Genomic DNA, 18433 nt, shown 5'->3' with positions numbered 1-18433 from the left:
AATATGAAGAAATCGGCTGGTGGGATGCGTTATGTCATACAGTGCAAACAGGACAAACACACGGCGAGCTTTGATTACGTTCTTCCCAAAAGGGAATAACCCATTTACTCTCTGATGCGACGCGATTGACAGATCCCAATTTTCCAATTGTCAATTGACATTTTAAGTAGAGTGGACAAGCTGATACTATAGCAACTGTCTGCATACTGCAGTCTCAAAGACGAAATGTCCGATCCACCAGCAAAACGCCGCAGAACGAGCCCGACGACCACAGACGCGACGACCGCACAAGATGCGAACAACACTGCAGCACCTTCTTTACGCTCATCAGTAACCCACAGACAATCATTTCAATCCCCTACCAGATCGAGTCTGGCACGCTCAAACCCAGAGGTATTATCACATGTTCTCGCTCGATCTCCGACGCGAAGTCCGCAGCGACAACAACAATCTTCGACTCAGGGTATACCGTTTGGACTACGAGACAGAAAAGCTTTACGACCATCGTTGACTGCAAATACGGAGTCTTCTCCATTGAAAGCGTTATCACAGTCACCGCGGCGCGGAGGGGCTATTGCTGCTGCCCAGCAGCAGGCTTTTGCCGCGCCGCCGCGCAGGATATCAAGAAGGCTTGAGTCGCCGAGACGAAGTAGCGGTCGAGAAAGTGAAACTTATGTCAATCAAGGAGGAGAAGGAGGAGAAGGAGGAGAAGGAGAAGAAGGACCGTCACAAAATACACCTATTCGTCAAACCGATCTAGACGAACAACTTGCATCAGAGCTGGATAGCGCAACGCGAGAATTAGAACATTCAGGGCTTTTAGCACCATCCGCCCTGAATGGTGATAACCCAGAACCCGAGTTACCGCCTACACCAACGCAGTTGGGCCGTGAGAAACGTCGAAAAGCGTCGCAGGAGTGGTTGAGTAGTCCAAGTGCAGGGAGGGGGTTACGAAAGGACCTGTTAGGTCCGAGTAAACTAGGCGTTGCTGATGTAGCGCCAGCAGAGGATATACCCAAGGATGAAGATGAGGACCTCGATCCAGCCGTGCAGGAACGAAAGAAACTCAAAAGGGAACTTCTTGCGCAACTTGATGAGTTGAAGAAGGATGTCAATCTGCTGGAGAAATGGACAAATCGAGCCCAACGGGGGTATGACGGTAAACGGCCTGATCAGGAAGATGTTTCGAATTTGATGTAAGTTATATATGATCACTGCGACATGTTCCATCTCTGACTTGATATAGCTCCATTTTAGCCTCGACAAATAGGTCGACAGAACTATCAGAAACATCTGCCGTGGACCATCCCCCAATTTCAACTCTTATATCTTCTCTGCTACCGTTTTCAGCAAAAGCTGTACCTGTGCGCCCACGTTCAACTTCTCCAGAGCCCGTCAATGCATTCGCACTGGACAAAATACCCGACCCAAAACCCTATATAACTGCATTCGCACCTTTGACTCTGGAGCATTCCACGTCCCTATCAGTATCTACAGACACAGAATCTACCATCACCGAGACACATCAAATCACTCTATCAGCTCCACCACCTTTTCCATCAAACAATTTCACAATCCCGCTTGAATTTACAACAGACTTACAATCCCAACGAATCACATCTATATCCCTATCGAAACGAGCTTCAGCAAAGATCCCACCCAGTTTACAGATATGGATTGAATCACGAATCTCAGACCCTATCCTAGGGCTAGATATCTCCGGTCTCTGTGTCGGAATCACCAGGTTCTGGGAAGCATCTGTCTCCCGAGCACGGATCTGGTCTCGACTACGCCAAAGCCAGGAATCTATATTAAGCAAAACCGGCAAGAGGAAGAAACTCAGTGACATCGATTCCGAGCCTCTGACAGGACCATTGAAAAAATCAGACTCGAGGTTCATTCTGCCTCATTTACAGCGTTCGTCTATGCTATTCTCATCTCCTTTACCTCATACGTCTGCGACATCACAAACAAGACACCCAAAACTCATTCTCAGTTGTCCCCTATCTCTGGACCGATGGACGAGCGAGGCGCAACTCAAGCCTGATATAAGCGTCTATATCTCGGACCTGGGCGAGTCAACGCGGAGCAAGATAGAAGTGGAATTGAAACGATTGTTTCACTCTGTTCTGAGAGAGGAGGGGAGTAGCAAAGCTCTGACGATAGGGAATGAAGAGAGAGAGGCGCAAGCTATTGTGAAGGCTGTGGAAGGTGTTATAGGTGTGTTGTTCGGGGTTGATGTTCTATGATTATTTCGGCCTTCTAAGAGGCCTGTATATAGCTACTCGACCAAAGAATTATCAAGAAGTTTTATTTTTGTAACACATGACATAAAAACACCATTTGTACGACACTTTGTAACAATCACGCCGTACCCACAACTAATGATTGAAAATCGACCCAGCACTTTCTTTACCCGAGGTGACATTCATGATCTCCCCTGAGACCTCGAATTGATGTGTTCCGTCTCTCCATAGGCATGCTAATGACATAAGGAAGAGGATAAGATTTTTGAAAAAGGATATCATTATCATATTTGAGAATTTTTGTGTGGAAGAAGAAGCAAAAACATCATTTCCCTGATATCTATTTCTTAGAAGCTTCTTCAGCCTCAGCCTTATCCTTGGCTCTCTTCTCACGGGCACCACGGTACCGAGCCTCGGCACGAGCCTCACGCAACCGGCGATAAGCCGCCTTCTCACCTTCGGGAAGATCAGAACGGCTGATCTCGGTAACGGCCTCGGCGGCAGAGATGTTCTTGACTGGGAGAGCGGATGAGACACGGGTGGTGTATCCTTCGACCTTGCCGTCGGCACTGAACGCTTTGGTGGCGGCTGCGACGTCCTCAGCGGAGGAGTCGAGTTTCTTGTATTGACCGCTCTTGCGGGGAAAGAGGATCAAGCGGCTCTTGTACTCCTGGAGACGTGCGACGTTGGCGGCAAGGGATTCTTGAGAGACGTTCTTGCGGCGGTGGTCCACGGAGATGCCAATTGTGGGTGCGAGCTTGCGGGGGATACCGGCTTCCTGTATATTGTTAGTTCTCTCCATCTACCTATCATCCAACCTCTTTGCCATCGTAACGAAAACTTTCAAGGTTGGTAGAATGGTGCTAACCTTCAACTCCTGGAGGGTGAAACCGCGTCCGGCCCTAGAGCGGCGGTTGTATTTGATGGTAGGGCATCGCACAACAGGGCGGAGCTTGTCGACGGGACGAGGAGCAACAGCAGCAGCCTTGGACAAACGGGCTTGACGACGACGGTGCTTGCGTCCGGGCTATGAAATTGGTCAGTTTGATAGTTCTACAATCCGTGATCTGACAAGTATTGCTGTCGAATTCTTTTCATCGCGGTTATCGTAAAAAAAATCGGTCGTACCTGGTCAAAGTGCACGCGGACACGACGTTGCCAGTCCTTGTGGAAGTCTGAAAGTAGCCAATTCCATTAGTAAAGTCCTTCAATATGCCTCTTTCTGCACGTCGAATATCCATTCTCTCCTCTCAAATTCCTATTCCAACTCTTTCTTCGCGCAATTCTCCATTTTCCCATCATGCCGGGCTGAAAAAAAAGTGGTCAAAACTCACGAGTGTTGGGGATAACGTTGTTGTGCTTGATCGCCTATACCCATCGAAACCGTCAGCCCATTATTTCCAATTCCCAATCCTAAATCCGACATTCAAAGAAACTAACCATTGTGCCGGACGGAGATCAAGTCTCACTATGGATTGTCGACGGGGGTGTTGTTGCTGGTCGAGTCTCGAAAAGGACTGACTTGGAGGTTCAAGAGGGTAAAGACGGGCTAATGTTAATATTGGGTGGGAACTTTTTTTTGGTGTGGTTGGACCAAGCGGGCCAGTCAGAGGCCGGCGTTTGCTGGCGGAGCGGCGCTCGCTTAGCGAGCCCTAGACTATTCTGTTTTAGGATATTATGTAAGCTTTTTTCTGGAGCTAACTTAGATATAGAGGCGTAGTTACTAAGTTACTGAGCTCTAACTTAGCTATGAATAATAATTGTACATAAAGTAGCCTCAATCAAGGCTATGCAAACACAAATCGCTTTTAACCATGAGCAGTGAGCACAGTACCAATGTACTGGCTGTTCAAAAACACAAAAGCACCAACGCGTAACAAATAGACCAACACAATATCCAAGAACCTTGCCAATCCCGATCCTTCCGTCCTTTCGCTTGAAATTCATCGTCAATCGTCATAACATGCTAGAAAAATACAATCCAAAGACTATGCAGGAGATATCTTCCAACTGCTAATACCCAATCCAACTTCCTTTGGCTTCTTCAATACAGGACCTTCTTCGACAAATGATCCCTTTCGTTTCTGTGATGCTGGACCAGATCGGTCAACACCAGCTTTCTTCACTTGACCAAATATCTTTGTCTGCAGGAGAGTGCTTGATTTGCCAATGTTACTGCGATTTGCAGACGGGCCTTGAGGGGAGTTTGTCTCTTGATTGATTTCTGGTAGACGACGGAGCATATCGGTGGCGCGAGAGCTGGCCTGAGACGCTGGGATATCTTCGTCGGTAATGACTTCTTCAGCGTCAGAAACTGAGATGGTGCTGTCACGGTCATGACGGTTGTTCTCTGGATCAGAAGTATCTTTCCTAACCGTTGTATGGGTTCTGCTGACGGGAGTGGTATATTGAAAACCATGGACATGTGTATGACGTTGAGGCGTAACTGGCAGGGAAGACATTGAATGAGCACCCCTCACGTGAGCGCCTCCCAGATGTCCATTCCGATGTCGGTTTCTCGTCGGAGACACATTCGTAGAGTCACCATGCAACACACGATCAGCAGCTAATAGAGTAGCAAAGGCGTCATGACTGCTGCCGCGACTGCTGGCGTGGGTGCGCGCACTATCAAATACGCGCGGTTGAGACTTTCGTTGAGGAGTACTGAATTCAGGGCGAGAATTGGGTGACAAAGAACCAGCATCAAGGAACATCGTCAAATGCTCGCGATTATCTCGGATACGCTTCTTGAGTAGACGGTTTTCTTCTAAAAGAGATTCATTCTTGCTGTTTCCTTCGTCAATCTTCTCTTGAATCAATATTTTTGCATTGGATAGTCTCTCTTCCAGTCTAGCATTAGTACGCTCGAGTTCAGCAACCCGTTTCAAAGAAGCCTCTGAATCTGGAGTCGGGCAGATCTGCGGAGTGCGCGAATATGAATTGGCACGGCGATTCTGATACTCTGAGCTCTGCAAAATTTCAACTTCTCTTCGAGCAAGCTGCTGCTCAACTTCGGCGCGCTTGATTGCTTCGTTGCTTGTGAATGACAGAAGACTGTTCTGTAGTTTGAAATGCAAAGCGGACATGCGCGCTTCCTGCGCTATCGCTAACAGGTCTTTAGCTATCTTTCGAACTTGCGCGTCATCGGCAGCATCAATATCCTCGATGGTGGGTAGGTTTTCGGCTGCCCCATATGCCGCGTACAGTGATTTCTCCAAGGACTCCTTCGGAGGAGAAGCGGGAATAACCACGTTGGACCCCGACCTCGACCGGCGCCGAAGTGGTGCCCGAGTCTGAGACGAAGGAGGGGGTGTCATTTCAGACGATGAAGAGACGCCACCATTCTTATCTGATAAGCTCCCATTGTGGTCCCGCACTGGCTTCAGATCTGGGGATGCAGAAAGAATGGATCGCCGCGGCGGCGTACTTGGGATGAGGATCTCGGCCGCAGGAGCCAGGGAGGCCTGGGACCGGACCTCTGAATCTTGAGACATGGGCGGCAATTGGCCTAAGTTTGGCAGTCAGTATTGCAGTCTAGGCCTAAAAATATAGCGCTAATAGTCACCTTGTCGGTAATTCCCAGGGGAAAGCTTGGGGCAATGCTAAGCAATGCCAGGCACCGCTGTCGACTGTTTACTTCTTTGTTGCTGGCGATGCGATGACGACAGTTATCCCGCTTATCGCCGATAGGCTCCACGTAGATAAACCAAGGATGAGTCCTCAGTAAGCGCACAAAAGAACCACGGAATGAAAAATGATGGCGGCTCGCGAAGAAAGGGAGAACGGTATGGAAAGATGAGCGAAAGACGAGGAAGGAATGTAGAGAAGGTGAATGTGAAGACGATAAGTAATGGCGGTGATGGCCAGCCTAATTGTACTGGAGTGGACGAGGAGGCTGGGCAGCCAATCGTCTGACCCACCGCCCGCCGCAACCAACCACGTGAGCCCAGCCGCCCATGGCAATGTGGTGATTCTGCCGCAGCCAATCAGCTTTGCGTATTTGGTCCATTAGCGCGGGGACAAGCTCGGACTCGACGAATCAGCATGCCCGGCCGTGGCGGTGCGGTCACGTGAGGAAAACAGCGGTTGCCATGGAGTCGGCTCTCCTCGTGTTCTCCTTACTGCGTTGACAGGGCAACATTCCATAGGGCTGCTAGCCTCCTCATGGTATGTGAGCCTTCTCAGTGTGATTGGTGACTACGTACAGATTAGTAGTATATGCTCTGATCTAATCAGATCGATTCTCAGAACTGGTGACTTCAATGTTGCAAAAGTTCAAGGACTCGTGAACTTATCACCGCTACACTAACTACTACGCATATTGTTGGAATCTAAACGGATTTCGCTGGGTGGAAAATATAGCACAGCTTTTCTTTTTTTTAAAGGTCAGTGAGATTCCGACACTGTCCAAGCAAATAGCAAAGAGTTCTCCTAGAAGGGGGTTTTGAACTTTTCTATCCTATACATCATCCCAGAAAGTCAAACAGTCTCACCATCAGCAGCCGAAACCAAGGCATATCTACTAGCAGGTGTTACGGGCCAGTCCCGTCGTATGAAACACTATGAGTTCATTCCTAAGATGATAACGTACATGAGAAGGAAAAGGAGAAAACATGCAAATTCTTGTTACGCATACCACTTAATATAGAAACAGAGAATCGTGCTGTTTCTCTAGAGTTTCTGTCGGAACGTGAATATCAAACCCTACGCGTTTCGGCACCGGATTAGTTAGTCTGATGTGGCACGTGCGTGCCGCGTATATATCTAACTAGCTATCCCCCGTCCCCCTCGCTCTTGGGGATTAGTTGCAATATTAGGAATCAAGATAGCTTCATATTGTCAGGCTCGTTAGGTCGCTTCGTGTTCGCGCCTTACTACCGTCTATGCTTCGTGAGACGGACCGTAGTAAAACCAACAGTTTCCTTTGTAAGTCCGGATATGCCAAACAGATACTCCGAACAATAACTCCAGTCTCCAGGAGGCCAAGTATTGTCAACTAGGATCACTCGCTAGATCATAAAATAGCTTCAGGAATGGTGGTGTTAGTGAGGGCCCTGTCCATATGGGGTCAGCCCATAACAGTAGGCGATGGTAATGGGGATCAGAAAATAGTATCAAGGCAAACATGACTCTACGACAGATCTTGCTATTCTGGGACTCGGGATCTTCGTCCAACATTGAGGTGTCCTCAGAAAAAAAAAGAGCTAATGTGCCACCACCGGCTTCACTCGCCGAGGCAGTCATATTGATAGCCGTCAGCACTATATCGCCTTTTCAGGATAAAGTCAACCAGTTCTTGGGCTATCTATACACTTGCTTCCGGCACTTTGACCTACAAATATTGGTCACCAAAATCAAGGAGTAAGATTTAACGGATTAGTACACTCTACCTAGGTAATGAAGCAAACGTTGGTCATAAAATGTTGATTTCAAGTTCTTCATCTTGAATAGTTCTTCGGAACTACTCCCAAGGATCACATAGAAGGAGGACTTCCGCCTCGGTTTGATATGAAAGTGATTCTTTCTTAAGCGAGGACACAACCACGGAAAGAAGAAGGCGGTTTAGATAAAAAGTGAACAGCCAGCCGAACGAAAAACTACGCCACGGCTATCGTTATATGACAAGATATCACCTGACTCACGTAGACGCCTGCCTCGGTGCCATATTGGGACTCGCCCGTTTTAGGCGAGGTATTGATATCAACCCTCGACCTCACCACTTAGCTAGAGCAGACATGACAACATATCTTATGAGCCTACAAAAGCCTCATCATTAGACCCAAATCCATTGCGATGAGTTGGTGCTCCACCCAATTTAGGCCGTCCGGTATCAAGAGATCTAACGAAATGACCCCAATTTCCTGTATACCATCGCTGCACTCATTATCCAACGCTTGACCACCGGTTACATAGTCAAGGCAAAGTAAGATGTCCCAATTTGCTCCCGTGACCAGCTGGCCATGAATCCCTTCCAATCAACAGGCTTGACTTCAGGATAACGAGCATTGTCAAGCTCAGGTCCGACAAATGTCTGTCCGTTCACCCAGTAGTAATAGAAAAACCTATAAAGAAACGGTCGGTCAGATCTTGTTAAATGGTGAAGTAGGAATGCCCACATAACACAGGGCAGAAGCTTACAACGATATATAGCTGGAAATATCCTGGGGATTCTTCGTTCGCAAATCATGCATTGTTTTCTAGAGGTCTTCCAGAGATCCACGTTTCTCCAGTATCACCGGGACACCGTAGACATACTCATAGGACTTTACAATCTCCTGCAGGGTAGCACGGCCGCCAACGACTAGAACAAATGTAAAAAGTCCCCCGTTAGAATGATGCTCCGCAAGGTAATAATAGACTTAGGCCATACTTACATTTTAGAACACCCTTTGCCCCGCATCCAAGGCCACCTTCGCCGTATACTTTGCAGCATCGTTGTAGGTCGTCCCCTCCATGATTTCGTTGTCGTCCCCCCAGTACCGGAAGGTATTGGTCTGGACATCCACAATGTTGAAGAACGGACTGAAAATGGGCTCCATAAACCCACCAATCAGAATATGCACGCCCGCTACACTCTTCTTCGCATCTAGGTACGCCTTGACGTGGATCATGGGATCCTTAGGAGACAGCTCGCCTAGCTTTAACTTTGTGTAATCCAGTGCCCAGTCACTGGCGACATATCAGGGCACACTGGCCGATTCACAAGCGTCAATAAGGAGCTTCTGGCCGTCGACCATAAGCTTGTCATCACCAAGATAGCAACAGACGACAACGTCACTAGCCCTGAACGAAGGTGTTGACTGCGTCCTTGTCGAATGCGGTGCCCTGTATTACTTCCAACTAGGTAGATGCCTTCATAGTGCCGGGGAGTTTGGAAGGGTCACGACAGTAGCCTTTGATTGAGAGGGAGTCGTCCTCAGCTTCTAGTAGGTGAGTAAGGAGCTGGCGGGCGAATTTGCCGGTGATTCCTGCGATGCCGACCTTCATTTTATTTTTTATTTTTTCTGGGTTTCTTTCCGGGTGTTATATGTATATGGGAGAGAATATCAAATTGATTTGTGAGGTTCGTTTGATCCCTTTATATAGTCTACTTGGTGATTATGGTTGTAAAGACCATGGCACTCGGTGCTTATAACAACCCCGAGCTGATTCATAAATTAGAATCGAATTCAAGTTGACTCGTACCTTGGTACGCTCTCGGGTGTATTCTCTTTCTAACAGCTTCTATGCTTACCAAAGCCTTCAATCGTGTCTGAAAAAATGAGATCCCTTAGGGTACCGGTAACCATGAGAAAGTAAGGAGGGATGGGAAGCAGATTTGGATATGAAGAGAACTATCAACAGAATCAAGTTTGTACATGAAGACAGAATACTGTATGTCCCTTTAACCCGGTGCTATTAACGTACTCCTAGCCTCTTATACCCCCCTGACTACCTAGAATTACTCGAGCTACAGTGGCGAGTTTCTCTTTTAACATGTGAGGACAATAAACTCCCGGAATCAGACGGTATTTGACGCGCGACTTGATCTCCTTATACGCATCCCCGTACTATATGAGATGATCAGCTTTCCCCTTCTTCTATCTGTCTTTTAAGCCATCCATATCCACGCGGCGAGAAAATGCTTACCCTGTTTGCCAAGTAATCGTCCAGCACAGGAATCCCACGGGTTACGAAATCATAAAAAAAGATAGAAAATTGCAGAGCCGCCATCGGGAGCCCCCCAGTGACAAGCGCATAGCCAGTACGCCAAATTGTATATCCGCCATAGTTGATATGGGTCGCGAAGGAGAACAGTCCATCGCTGTACGGCTTGCCCTTGTTCGCGGGATTCTTCTTACATTCTGTCCTCTGGAACTCGGAGACTGTTTCGGTTAGAATTCCGATGAGATATGTACCCGCTCCGAAGGCAATTAGAGGGTTTGCGTAGAAGAAGTTGGGGAAGTGGCTTGAAGATAAGGAGCTGGGCGCTTGAGAGGTCACAGCCCACACGGAGAGGAGGATATTAATTGAGTTGAATATGGTGTTGAATGCGGCCACGGTTATCGCGGAAGAGACGGGGGTCTCTTGCTCGGAAATAATGATCATGGTTGCGATCTGCTTAATGCTGCTGCCAAGGGAGAGAAGACTGACGAGACTGTAGTACGGCTGGAGGCCGGTGACGTTTGTAGAAGTAAGGATTTGGGACCTTGAGATTGACTGCCCTCCCAGCTTTTCGATGGTTTGCATTGCCCATCCCCGAGTCAGAAGGTTGTGCTGCCACCAGACATCCAGGGCACGGAGGCCGACGAAGACGGCTCTGCCAACTGGGGAGGCATTCTTGCGTCGGGAGACGTTATCGTGAAGAGTTTTGGGAGGCATGTCTAGGTGTTGAAGATCAAATCTATGTGGGAGAAGATAGGAAGATTCTTTTTTTGTTTCTCCTTTTGTCTATAGACTTGGAGTTGGTTGCTTGTTATGTAATCTCGGGCTTGAAGTTAAGCCCGGGGCCAGTATGGTGATGTAATACAGTGTGGCATAATATTTATAAGAATAAGAATTAAAATTAAATCGGCATGCAAATACATATAAAAGAAGTAGATCTCTACTTTTGGGTTTCTTTCTCCAGGGCCGTACTGTCCTTCTGTTACGTATCATGACTGCTGTCCTCATTACTGGCGCAACCGGCAAACAAGGAGGTGCTCTCATCAGGAGCCTCATCCTCCGCAAGGCCCCTTTCGAGATTCTCGCTGTTACCAGGAACCCAACCTCAGCTTCTGCCCAAAAACTGGCCAATCTATCCCCTAATATCAAGTTAGTTGAGGGCGATTTGGGAAACCCGGGAGTCATCTTTCAGAACGCTCAACGCTTGACAGCATCACTTATCTGGGGCGTATACAGCGTGCAGGTAAGCCAAATTCCTTCTTTTTCTTCTTCACACCGCAGTTATTGACATCGCCTCAATAAGGCTGCCATTGGCAACAATGCCGAAGAATCCCAAGGCAAAGCCCTGATAGACGAGTCCATCAAACAGAAAGTCAAGTTCTTCGTCTACAGTTCTGTTGACCGCGGCGGCAAAGACCGCTCGTTCACCAACCCAACAAATATTCCTCACTTTATTAAGAAGCATAATATCGAGCACCATCTTGTGGATCGCACCAAGGATGGTAGCATGGACTGGGTGATACTCCGCCCGACAGCCTTTTACGAGAATCTTACCCCTGACTTCCTCGGCAAAGTCTTCACCACATGCTTCAAGATAGCTTTGACTGGAAAGCCTCTGCAGCTGGTTGCAACTAGTGACATTGGGTTTTTCGGCGCCGATGCATTCATGCATCCAGAACAGTACAAGGGAAAGGCAGTTTCTCTAGCAGGTGATGAACTGACATTTGACGGGATGAAATCAATTTTTGAACAGAGGACAGGTCTGCCACTGCCTACGACATTTCGTCCTGTATGCTCGTTCTTCATGGCCATGATGAAGGATATGGGATATATGTTCAAGTGGCTCAGAGATGAGGGGTACGGGGCTGATATTTCCAGTATAAGGGCGCTCAATCCGGAGATGAAGGATTTTGCGACTTGGTTAGAGAAGGAGAGCGGCTTCAAGAAATAGCTAACTGGGGGGAATCGTTTGTGTGATTATGTATTTATTTATTTATTATTATTAATTACATTTGATAGTATCAATTCTAGCATCTAGGAACAGGCTCCCCCAAGACTGCACATGTGCTATAGCCCATGCAAATTAACAAGCCTGTATTCATCGGTGCATATGTAATAGCAGGTGATTTTGATAGCTTTGATAGGTAAATATTTCGCCTAGTCAGTGGTTATAAAATCACCCAAGAGTTGTTTCCCTCCCTCTTCTCATTTGTCAAAACGTCCCGTTTTATTTGGACCTGGTAGTTCAGGGGAAAACTGGCGCTATCAGGAAACTCCTTTTGAAAGAATAAGTATGACTTGTTTCTATGTGAAGGGGTGTCAAAAATGCCAAGAGGCGCTCGTTTTTCACGTCCGGATGAGTGAGACCTGCCAGATAAGAAGTGCGACATTTTCAACGTCAACGGAATATGCTCCTACCAGGATACATCAGTCTCGATAATAAATCATAAATGTCTGTGCAAAGGAACATCATACGTGTAGGTATGATATGCTGCAGAAAGGACCAGGCCTGGTCAATTGGTCGAGGAAGATAGATCCGGACGATGACACATCCGGCCCCTTTGGGGGTCGATCTAGGTTCCAAAGCTATAGACTTACGATCTTGGTCAGTTGCGAAGAAAAATGTACGGTACTACTATTAATGTGACATTACGTTCATTCCAGATTTTCGACTCCTAAGAAATAGCTAACTTAACTTAAGCTAGCTAACTAAGTTACTGCAACTTGATTAACTAATGCGGGCATTATTTGAAGCCCGAACGCAAGTGTTTAGGTAACGCAACGTAATCTCATGTCTCCCTCTTTCACAGTTATTGGCAATGGTCTGATCTGTATCAATGATATGGATAAAACTTCAAATATACGCAGCTGTCGCCGTTGCAGCCAAAAGAAGATAAGATGTAGCAAATCCCAACCGTGCGACAATTGCTTCAAGTCCGGCTTAGAGTGCGTATTCCCCGGGCCAGGCCGTGCCCCACGACGCAGAAAACGGCCGCTGAAGGCTCAACTTGTCTCGCGCTTGAAGATCCTAGAAGAGGAGGTGCAGGTTCTGACTCGGCAACTTGAATCCGTCCCTCGTCCATTCTTATGCATTTCCCCGGCTGCAGAAAACGCCCTCGACGTTGGAAATGAGCATGGGGCATTGTTAAAGGACGAACGATCCACCCAGTATGTTACCCATAAAGTACTGGTTAATCTTGGGACACAAATTAGTATGCCTTTGGACTACGAAGACCCCGGTGCTAACATAGAAACCTCGCGAACCTTATGCGAAGATCGAAGCTCTCAAGAACCTCATACATTCCCCTGGGAAGGATAGCGATGCCCCTACTCTGGGTAGAGAGGCTCCGGATCTAAGCAACGAGAATTCAGAAAACAGCACTCATTTTTTATTTCGATATTCATCAATGGCAGTCTCTCTTTCCGTCTTCCACCCCACCATGGCGCACCGGCGTATCCTTTGGAACGTATTCGAAGAGAATGTAATTCCGGTCGTGATGATCTTCCACAAACCATCTATCCGTGATATCATGGCCAGTGTAGCTGCGGATGGGAGTGGCATCGACCGGGCCTTGGAAGCTGTAATCTTCGCCGTCTACTTTGCCGCTGTCACTAGCATGGATCCAGAGCAGTGCGCAGAAACATTGGGCGAGGATCATTCGTACCTCCAGCAACACTACCGGTTTGCTACGGAACAAACGTTGGCGCGAGCGAACTTTCTCCAATCGCAAAGCCTGACTGCGCTTCAGCACGACTCTTTTCCTAACTTGTCTTCGAGCCCCGGAAGACGCTGCCTTCGTCTGGACCATGACTGCGGCGGTCCATCGTATGGCACAGGGACTAGGGCTCCATCGCGATGGTACCTACTTTGGCTTGAGCCCCTTTGAGGTCGAAATACGACGCCGGCTATGGTGGTCCATCTACTTGCTAGACTCTCGATCGTCCGAGTTCCGCGCTATCGGCCCGCAAATCACCGAGCACTCTTACGACACCAGGCTACCGCTGAATATTGACGATTCAGCTCTATCGCCCGATTCGATCGAAGCTCCAGAAGAAAAGGTGGGCTTCACCGAGATGACATTCTGCTTGGCCCGGTGTGAAATGATAGTGCGTCATCGACGGTTTCACCTCAATATTCACAGTGGCACCAGCAGTAGCCAAGGCGAACAGACCTCACATCAATTGGGGGAACGGATGCACGCGTTGGAACAAATAAGCGGCCAACTGCAGGACCGGTATTTACGGTCATGCGACGTCTCTGTTCCCATACAGTGGGTGACAGCTACGGTCATCCGGCTCGCTCTCGCCCGTTCGTGGTTGATTGCTCACCTCCCGGAGAGGGTGACTGCAGAGGAAATAACGCTAAGGGGAACCTCATCTGTTCAAGATCCTACGCGAGAGCAGCTCTTTCAAACCGCGGTTGAAGTGTTGGAGTTTGCATATCTACTCGACACAGATCCTCGAACCAAACAGTGGTCGTGGTTCTTCGAAAGCTATCCGCAATGGCACTCGGTAGTGTTCGTGCTATCAGAACTTTGTGCTCGGCCACGGACCATCCTGACTGATCGGGCCTGGGCAGTGACAGTCAGGGCAGTCGCACGGTGGACAAACACAGACTTCCGAAAGGGCGGGATCACCCTGAAGATCATTCTCCAGCTTATGGAGCAAGCTGCTACTGCACATGGGCGTGTCTGGGCAGGGATAGGGACTCAAACCAGTCCATTGTCTGGTGTCTCGCAAGAGAGCGACGGTCAGATGCTGTATCCGTCTTGAGTAAGCATTTTATTCGGACTTCCTCGATTTGAATGTTGAAAATAAAACCTTCTAGTTTTTGCCATTGCATCTGGCGTTGGCTGTTTTTCTAGCTGTAGTTCTGTACAACGAGGAGTGGCTGCGTTGAGATGATCGTGAACTTTTGTAAATCGGCGCTCGAAGTTAGGCTATTGCCCTGACAATTGTGCCCTATTATGCTCTAAGGACCAGGGTTAGCTTCAAGCACATCGTGTAAATGACCTGACAAAGCCCCCCTTGCCGGAGTTGAACAGCTCAATTTCAGATTGCATGTGTGAGTCTCATGGAAGGGACAATCAAGTCTTTATTCAAGTTCCGGAGAAGCGATTCGACTGGAGATTAATTTATTTTGCGGCAAGGGGCACGGAGTACATCTTGAACTGAGCATTGAGCATGAAGATGGAGAAATACTGATATAAACTGCCAGGAACGCTCCGATAATTAACGTTCCAATAGGGTGGGAAGCCGACAAGGTTCCTTGCAGTGCCCACTTGCCGTTGTTGACATTCCGCGAACTCTCCTACTTTTACTCCTGTATTCTATCATTTCACGATACTCTTGAAAACGATTATCGAGGCAAGAAGGAGTTGGTCTTGTTCGCGAGCTGCTCCGATTTTTGAGCCTGCATTTCACGACACATACAGCTACCTTCATATACTGATCGAGGTGCGGTATATGTAGCATGCGCGTCTTTGATTTATGAATGCGTCAATGATCTAGTCAAACTGCAACAATGCAACAAACCAAAATGCCAGATCGCCCAAGCGGCATACCTCGACCAGTCTCCAGAATCCCGTTGCCCACTCAGACGACCGTGAAGACCCTAAAGCCATCGCCATCCAGAGAACGACTCCAAGCTGACACTGGAATTGACCTTCGCCGTCTGCGGCGACCCTCACAAGAGACACTGACACGCAAACTCTCGAGCCAACACCTGAGACGACGCGAATCAACTCAGACACTACACAGTTTCATCGAGGATGCAGAATCACCGGTAGAGTTCGACGGAGAGACATGGAATACGTCTCGCGGCCGTACTGATCCTCTTTCGCCAGGGGCACCGTCACTTTCTGATCGCACAATCGAAACCTTATCACGAATCCCTCCGTCTCCATCACCGCACAATAGAAGAACACTTCATATAGGACACGACACATCAATGGGCCCTCCGTTGCGACCTGCCTCCAGGGTGAATGACTACTCCCGACCGCCATCGAGATCCTCGCAGCACTTGGGCATTGAAGAGGGAGACGGTGTGCCATCTCCCACTGCCAGGAGGGCATCATCAAGACTCTCTTCTGTGTCCATGTCGAGCCGAGAGTCTGTACCGTCACAGCTTCCCAACAAGACTACAGAATCAGCAACATCAATAAATTCAACCCGGAGACAAAGTCTAGGACCCGGAAAACGCAGTTCAATGATTGGAGCCCCCTCGAAGCGTGGGGACACTCTGCCTTTGAGGTCTGCACGCGTTCCTGGAAACAATGACGGTGCGAGTGGCCGGCCCAAGCCGAGGCTGTCTTTGTCGTCTGCTTTTGTGAAGCCGACACCGGACGAAGTCACTCCATCTTCAGTTACTGTCAAGAAAACCAGACAACCACCGTCAAATATCGGATCAAATATGACTTCTCCCTCGTCAATTGCATCCAAAAACTCGTCAAACGGTTCAGATCAGACTGTCGAACCCGACACAGAGATTCGCAAGGTCTCAAAGTCGTCCAATGCGTTACGTGAAAGCATTGCGAAAGCAAAGGCAGCCAGGAAGACCGCCAGACAGAGTAGTACTGGTCCTGCTGCTCGTGACGTATGGGATAATATCGAGGTGCAAGATCCATTTGGCCAGCTTCTCAAAGACGGCGGTAATAAGGCAGTGCTGCAGAAACGAGTAGACACTGCCAGAAAGTCTGGATCTCTGAACATTGCAGCGTTGGGCTTGTCTACTTTGCCAGACGAGGTGCTCAAAATGTATGAGTACGATCCAAACTCCAATTCTGACTGGTTTGAGAACGTCGATCTTGTCAAATTCATTGCAGCGGATAATGAGTTGGCTACGCTACCGGATGCAGCTTTTCCGGATATTGATCCTGAAGATCTTGACATGGAACACGAAAGCAAAGGCAATCAATTCGGAGGGTTGGAGATCTTGGATCTTCACGGTAACGTTCTTCAGAGTCTGCCAATGGGGCTGAGGAGACTACAGCGGTTGACCTCTTTGAATCTGTCAAATAACCAACTTAAGATGGAGGACATTGCAGTGATTGCGCAGCTTCATCAACTGATTGACCTCAAACTGGCAAACAACAACCTGAAAGGAACGTTGCTATCAGGTATATGTCAGCTTTCGAATCTGGAAGTCCTTGATCTGCATGGTAACAGCGTCAATCTTCTTCCTAATACTACTTCCGAGCTTAGAAGCTTGAAGACGTTGAACCTCGCCGAAAATGAACTTACATGGCTGCCGTCAATAGCATTAAGCAAACTTCCGTTAGTAGAATTGAACGCTTCTCGAAACAAACTCCAGGATACATTGTTCGAGTCGACCGGGGAAGGATTCAGGAATCTGCAATCACTGAATGTTGCATTTAACTCGCTAAATAAATTATCTGAAGATGATGGCTTCAATCTGCCGAACCTACAGTTTTTGCTAGTTGATGCCAACCGTCTCAAATCTTTGCCATCTTTGGTAGCTTGTCGATCACTTTTGAGGATAACAGCAGAGGGCAATGGTATCACAACGTTGCCAGACGGGTTCTTTGACTTGAGGAACCTCAAACACGTGGATCTCACTGCTAATGATTTGAGCAAGCTGGACGAACGTATTGGTTTGATGGAGAACTTGGTCACATTCTGCATTGCAAATAATCCTTTGAGAGAAAGAAAGTTCTTAACAATGGATACGGAGGATCTCAAGAATGATCTACGCTATCGCTGCGCGCCGCCGGCGACAGCCAGTCCAGATAACGATGGGGCACCGGTACCACGGGCCCGAAGTGAAGCGGGTGATGAAGAAGAAGAAGGCTCCGTGGCGACTGAGTTCACGTTGGCTCCAGAAAGTCCCAGTCATTTGAACCGTTGGAAAGTGAAGACCGGGGGTGTCCTCGATCGTTCCGCTACCGAAATGACAGAGCTGGACGCTGACGAGCTGAAACCTTTATTATCAAACTACGACATCAAATGTCTTTACCTTCAGCGGAACAAGCTTCAAACGTTTCCAGTTCTCGCACTCAATCTCATCTCGACTACTCTGATTGATCTAGATCTATCCAAGAATCCTTTGAAAACAGACCAGCTGTTTGCAGAGTCTGTGTCCTTTCCTCAGCTGCAAAGTCTAACTCTGAATGGAAGCGGGTTGACTGCAGTCGACTCTCTATTCGAGAATCTCACTGCCCCCGCCTTAAAGTTTCTTGATATATCCAACAACCGTCTCACGGGCTCTCTACCGCTTGCTCGACAACACTATCCTAAACTAATCACATATCTCGCAGCGGACAACCAACTCTCCAGTCTCGAATACGAGGCAGTCAAGGGGCTGCAAGTATTAGACATAAGCAACAACGACATCGACTTCCTACCACCAAAAATTGGATTACTAGGTGGAGAAGACGGCGGAGGGCTTAAACGTCTGGAAGTTGCCGGAAACACATTTCGTGTTCCGCGATGGCAGGTCGTTCAAAAGGGGACTGAAGCTATTCTGGAATGGTTGAAGGGGAGAATTCCGGCTGATGAGCTGAATGCCGAGTCGGAAGTTTAAT

At 48.1% G+C, this 18433-nt stretch overlaps 9 protein-coding genes across 9 annotated transcripts, besides 2 other annotated features; 4 read left to right on the top strand and 5 right to left on the bottom strand.

Annotated features, from left to right (window-relative positions):
* Nucleotides 1-225: 225 nt before the first annotated feature.
* On the top strand, nt 226-2249 carry TSTA_120910 (uncharacterized protein; the record flags this gene model as incomplete). The annotated part of the gene is made up of 2 exons (XM_002482294.1): nt 226-1196; nt 1247-2249. 2 exons carry the CDS (start codon nt 226-228, stop codon nt 2247-2249), a joined length of 1974 nt encoding a protein of 657 aa, XP_002482339.1.
* Nucleotides 684-721: a microsatellite.
* A 132-nt stretch (nt 2250-2381) lies between the features above and the next one.
* Nucleotides 2382-3755, bottom strand: TSTA_120900 (60S ribosomal protein L13). Its single transcript, XM_002482293.1, has 5 exons — nt 3687-3755; nt 3581-3614; nt 3375-3421; nt 3115-3273; nt 2382-3024 (listed from the first exon to the last, which is right to left on the bottom strand). Exons 1-5 carry the CDS (start codon nt 3687-3689, stop codon nt 2587-2589), a joined length of 681 nt encoding a protein of 226 aa, XP_002482338.1. The 5' UTR covers nt 3690-3755; the 3' UTR covers nt 2382-2586.
* Nucleotides 3756-3956: 201 nt separating this feature from the next.
* On the bottom strand, nt 3957-5740 carry TSTA_120890 (uncharacterized protein; the record flags this gene model as incomplete). Its single annotated transcript, XM_002482292.1, has 2 exons — nt 3957-5634; nt 5674-5740. 2 exons carry the CDS (start codon nt 5738-5740, stop codon nt 4235-4237), a joined length of 1467 nt encoding a protein of 488 aa, XP_002482337.1. The 3' UTR covers nt 3957-4234.
* A 2411-nt stretch (nt 5741-8151) lies between these two features.
* On the bottom strand, nt 8152-8437 carry TSTA_120880 (uncharacterized protein; the record flags this gene model as incomplete). The annotated part of the gene is made up of 2 exons (XM_002482291.1): nt 8152-8308; nt 8385-8437. The coding sequence occupies 2 exons, from the start codon at nt 8435-8437 to the stop codon at nt 8152-8154; spliced, it is 210 nt and encodes a 69-aa protein (XP_002482336.1).
* Nucleotides 8438-8623: 186 nt separating this feature from the next.
* On the bottom strand, nt 8624-9233 carry TSTA_120870 (uncharacterized protein; the record flags this gene model as incomplete). The annotated part of the gene is made up of 3 exons (XM_002482290.1): nt 8624-8880; nt 8938-9023; nt 9088-9233. 3 exons carry the CDS (start codon nt 9231-9233, stop codon nt 8624-8626), a joined length of 489 nt encoding a protein of 162 aa, XP_002482335.1.
* Nucleotides 9234-9655: 422 nt separating this feature from the next.
* TSTA_120860 (uncharacterized protein) lies at nt 9656-10607 on the bottom strand (the record flags this gene model as incomplete). The annotated part of the gene is made up of 2 exons (XM_002482289.1): nt 9656-9796; nt 9876-10607. 2 exons carry the CDS (start codon nt 10605-10607, stop codon nt 9656-9658), a joined length of 873 nt encoding a protein of 290 aa, XP_002482334.1.
* A 274-nt stretch (nt 10608-10881) lies between these two features.
* Nucleotides 10882-11841, top strand: TSTA_120850 (nucleoside-diphosphate-sugar epimerase family protein; the record flags this gene model as incomplete). Its single annotated transcript, XM_002482288.1, has 2 exons — nt 10882-11133; nt 11194-11841. 2 exons carry the CDS (start codon nt 10882-10884, stop codon nt 11839-11841), a joined length of 900 nt encoding a protein of 299 aa, XP_002482333.1.
* A 31-nt stretch (nt 11842-11872) lies between these two features.
* Nucleotides 11873-11899: a sequence feature (AT_rich).
* A 1398-nt stretch (nt 11900-13297) lies between these two features.
* TSTA_120840 (uncharacterized protein) lies at nt 13298-14663 on the top strand (the record flags this gene model as incomplete). The annotated part of the gene is made up of 2 exons (XM_002482287.1): nt 13298-13572; nt 13640-14663. The coding sequence occupies 2 exons, from the start codon at nt 13298-13300 to the stop codon at nt 14661-14663; spliced, it is 1299 nt and encodes a 432-aa protein (XP_002482332.1).
* A 662-nt stretch (nt 14664-15325) lies between these two features.
* TSTA_120830 (conserved leucine-rich repeat protein) lies at nt 15326-18432 on the top strand (the record flags this gene model as incomplete). Its single annotated transcript, XM_002482286.1, has 1 exon — nt 15326-18432. The coding sequence occupies exon 1, from the start codon at nt 15415-15417 to the stop codon at nt 18430-18432; it is 3018 nt and encodes a 1005-aa protein (XP_002482331.1). The 5' UTR covers nt 15326-15414.
* Between the last annotated feature and the right edge of the window lies 1 nt (nt 18433).

Source organism: Talaromyces stipitatus, genomic scaffold (genome assembly GCF_000003125.1).
Source record: "Talaromyces stipitatus ATCC 10500 scf_1105507295555 genomic scaffold, whole genome shotgun sequence".
Taxonomy (NCBI): domain Eukaryota; kingdom Fungi; phylum Ascomycota; class Eurotiomycetes; order Eurotiales; family Trichocomaceae; genus Talaromyces; species Talaromyces stipitatus.
This window is presented reverse-complemented; position numbering and strand designations above follow the sequence as displayed.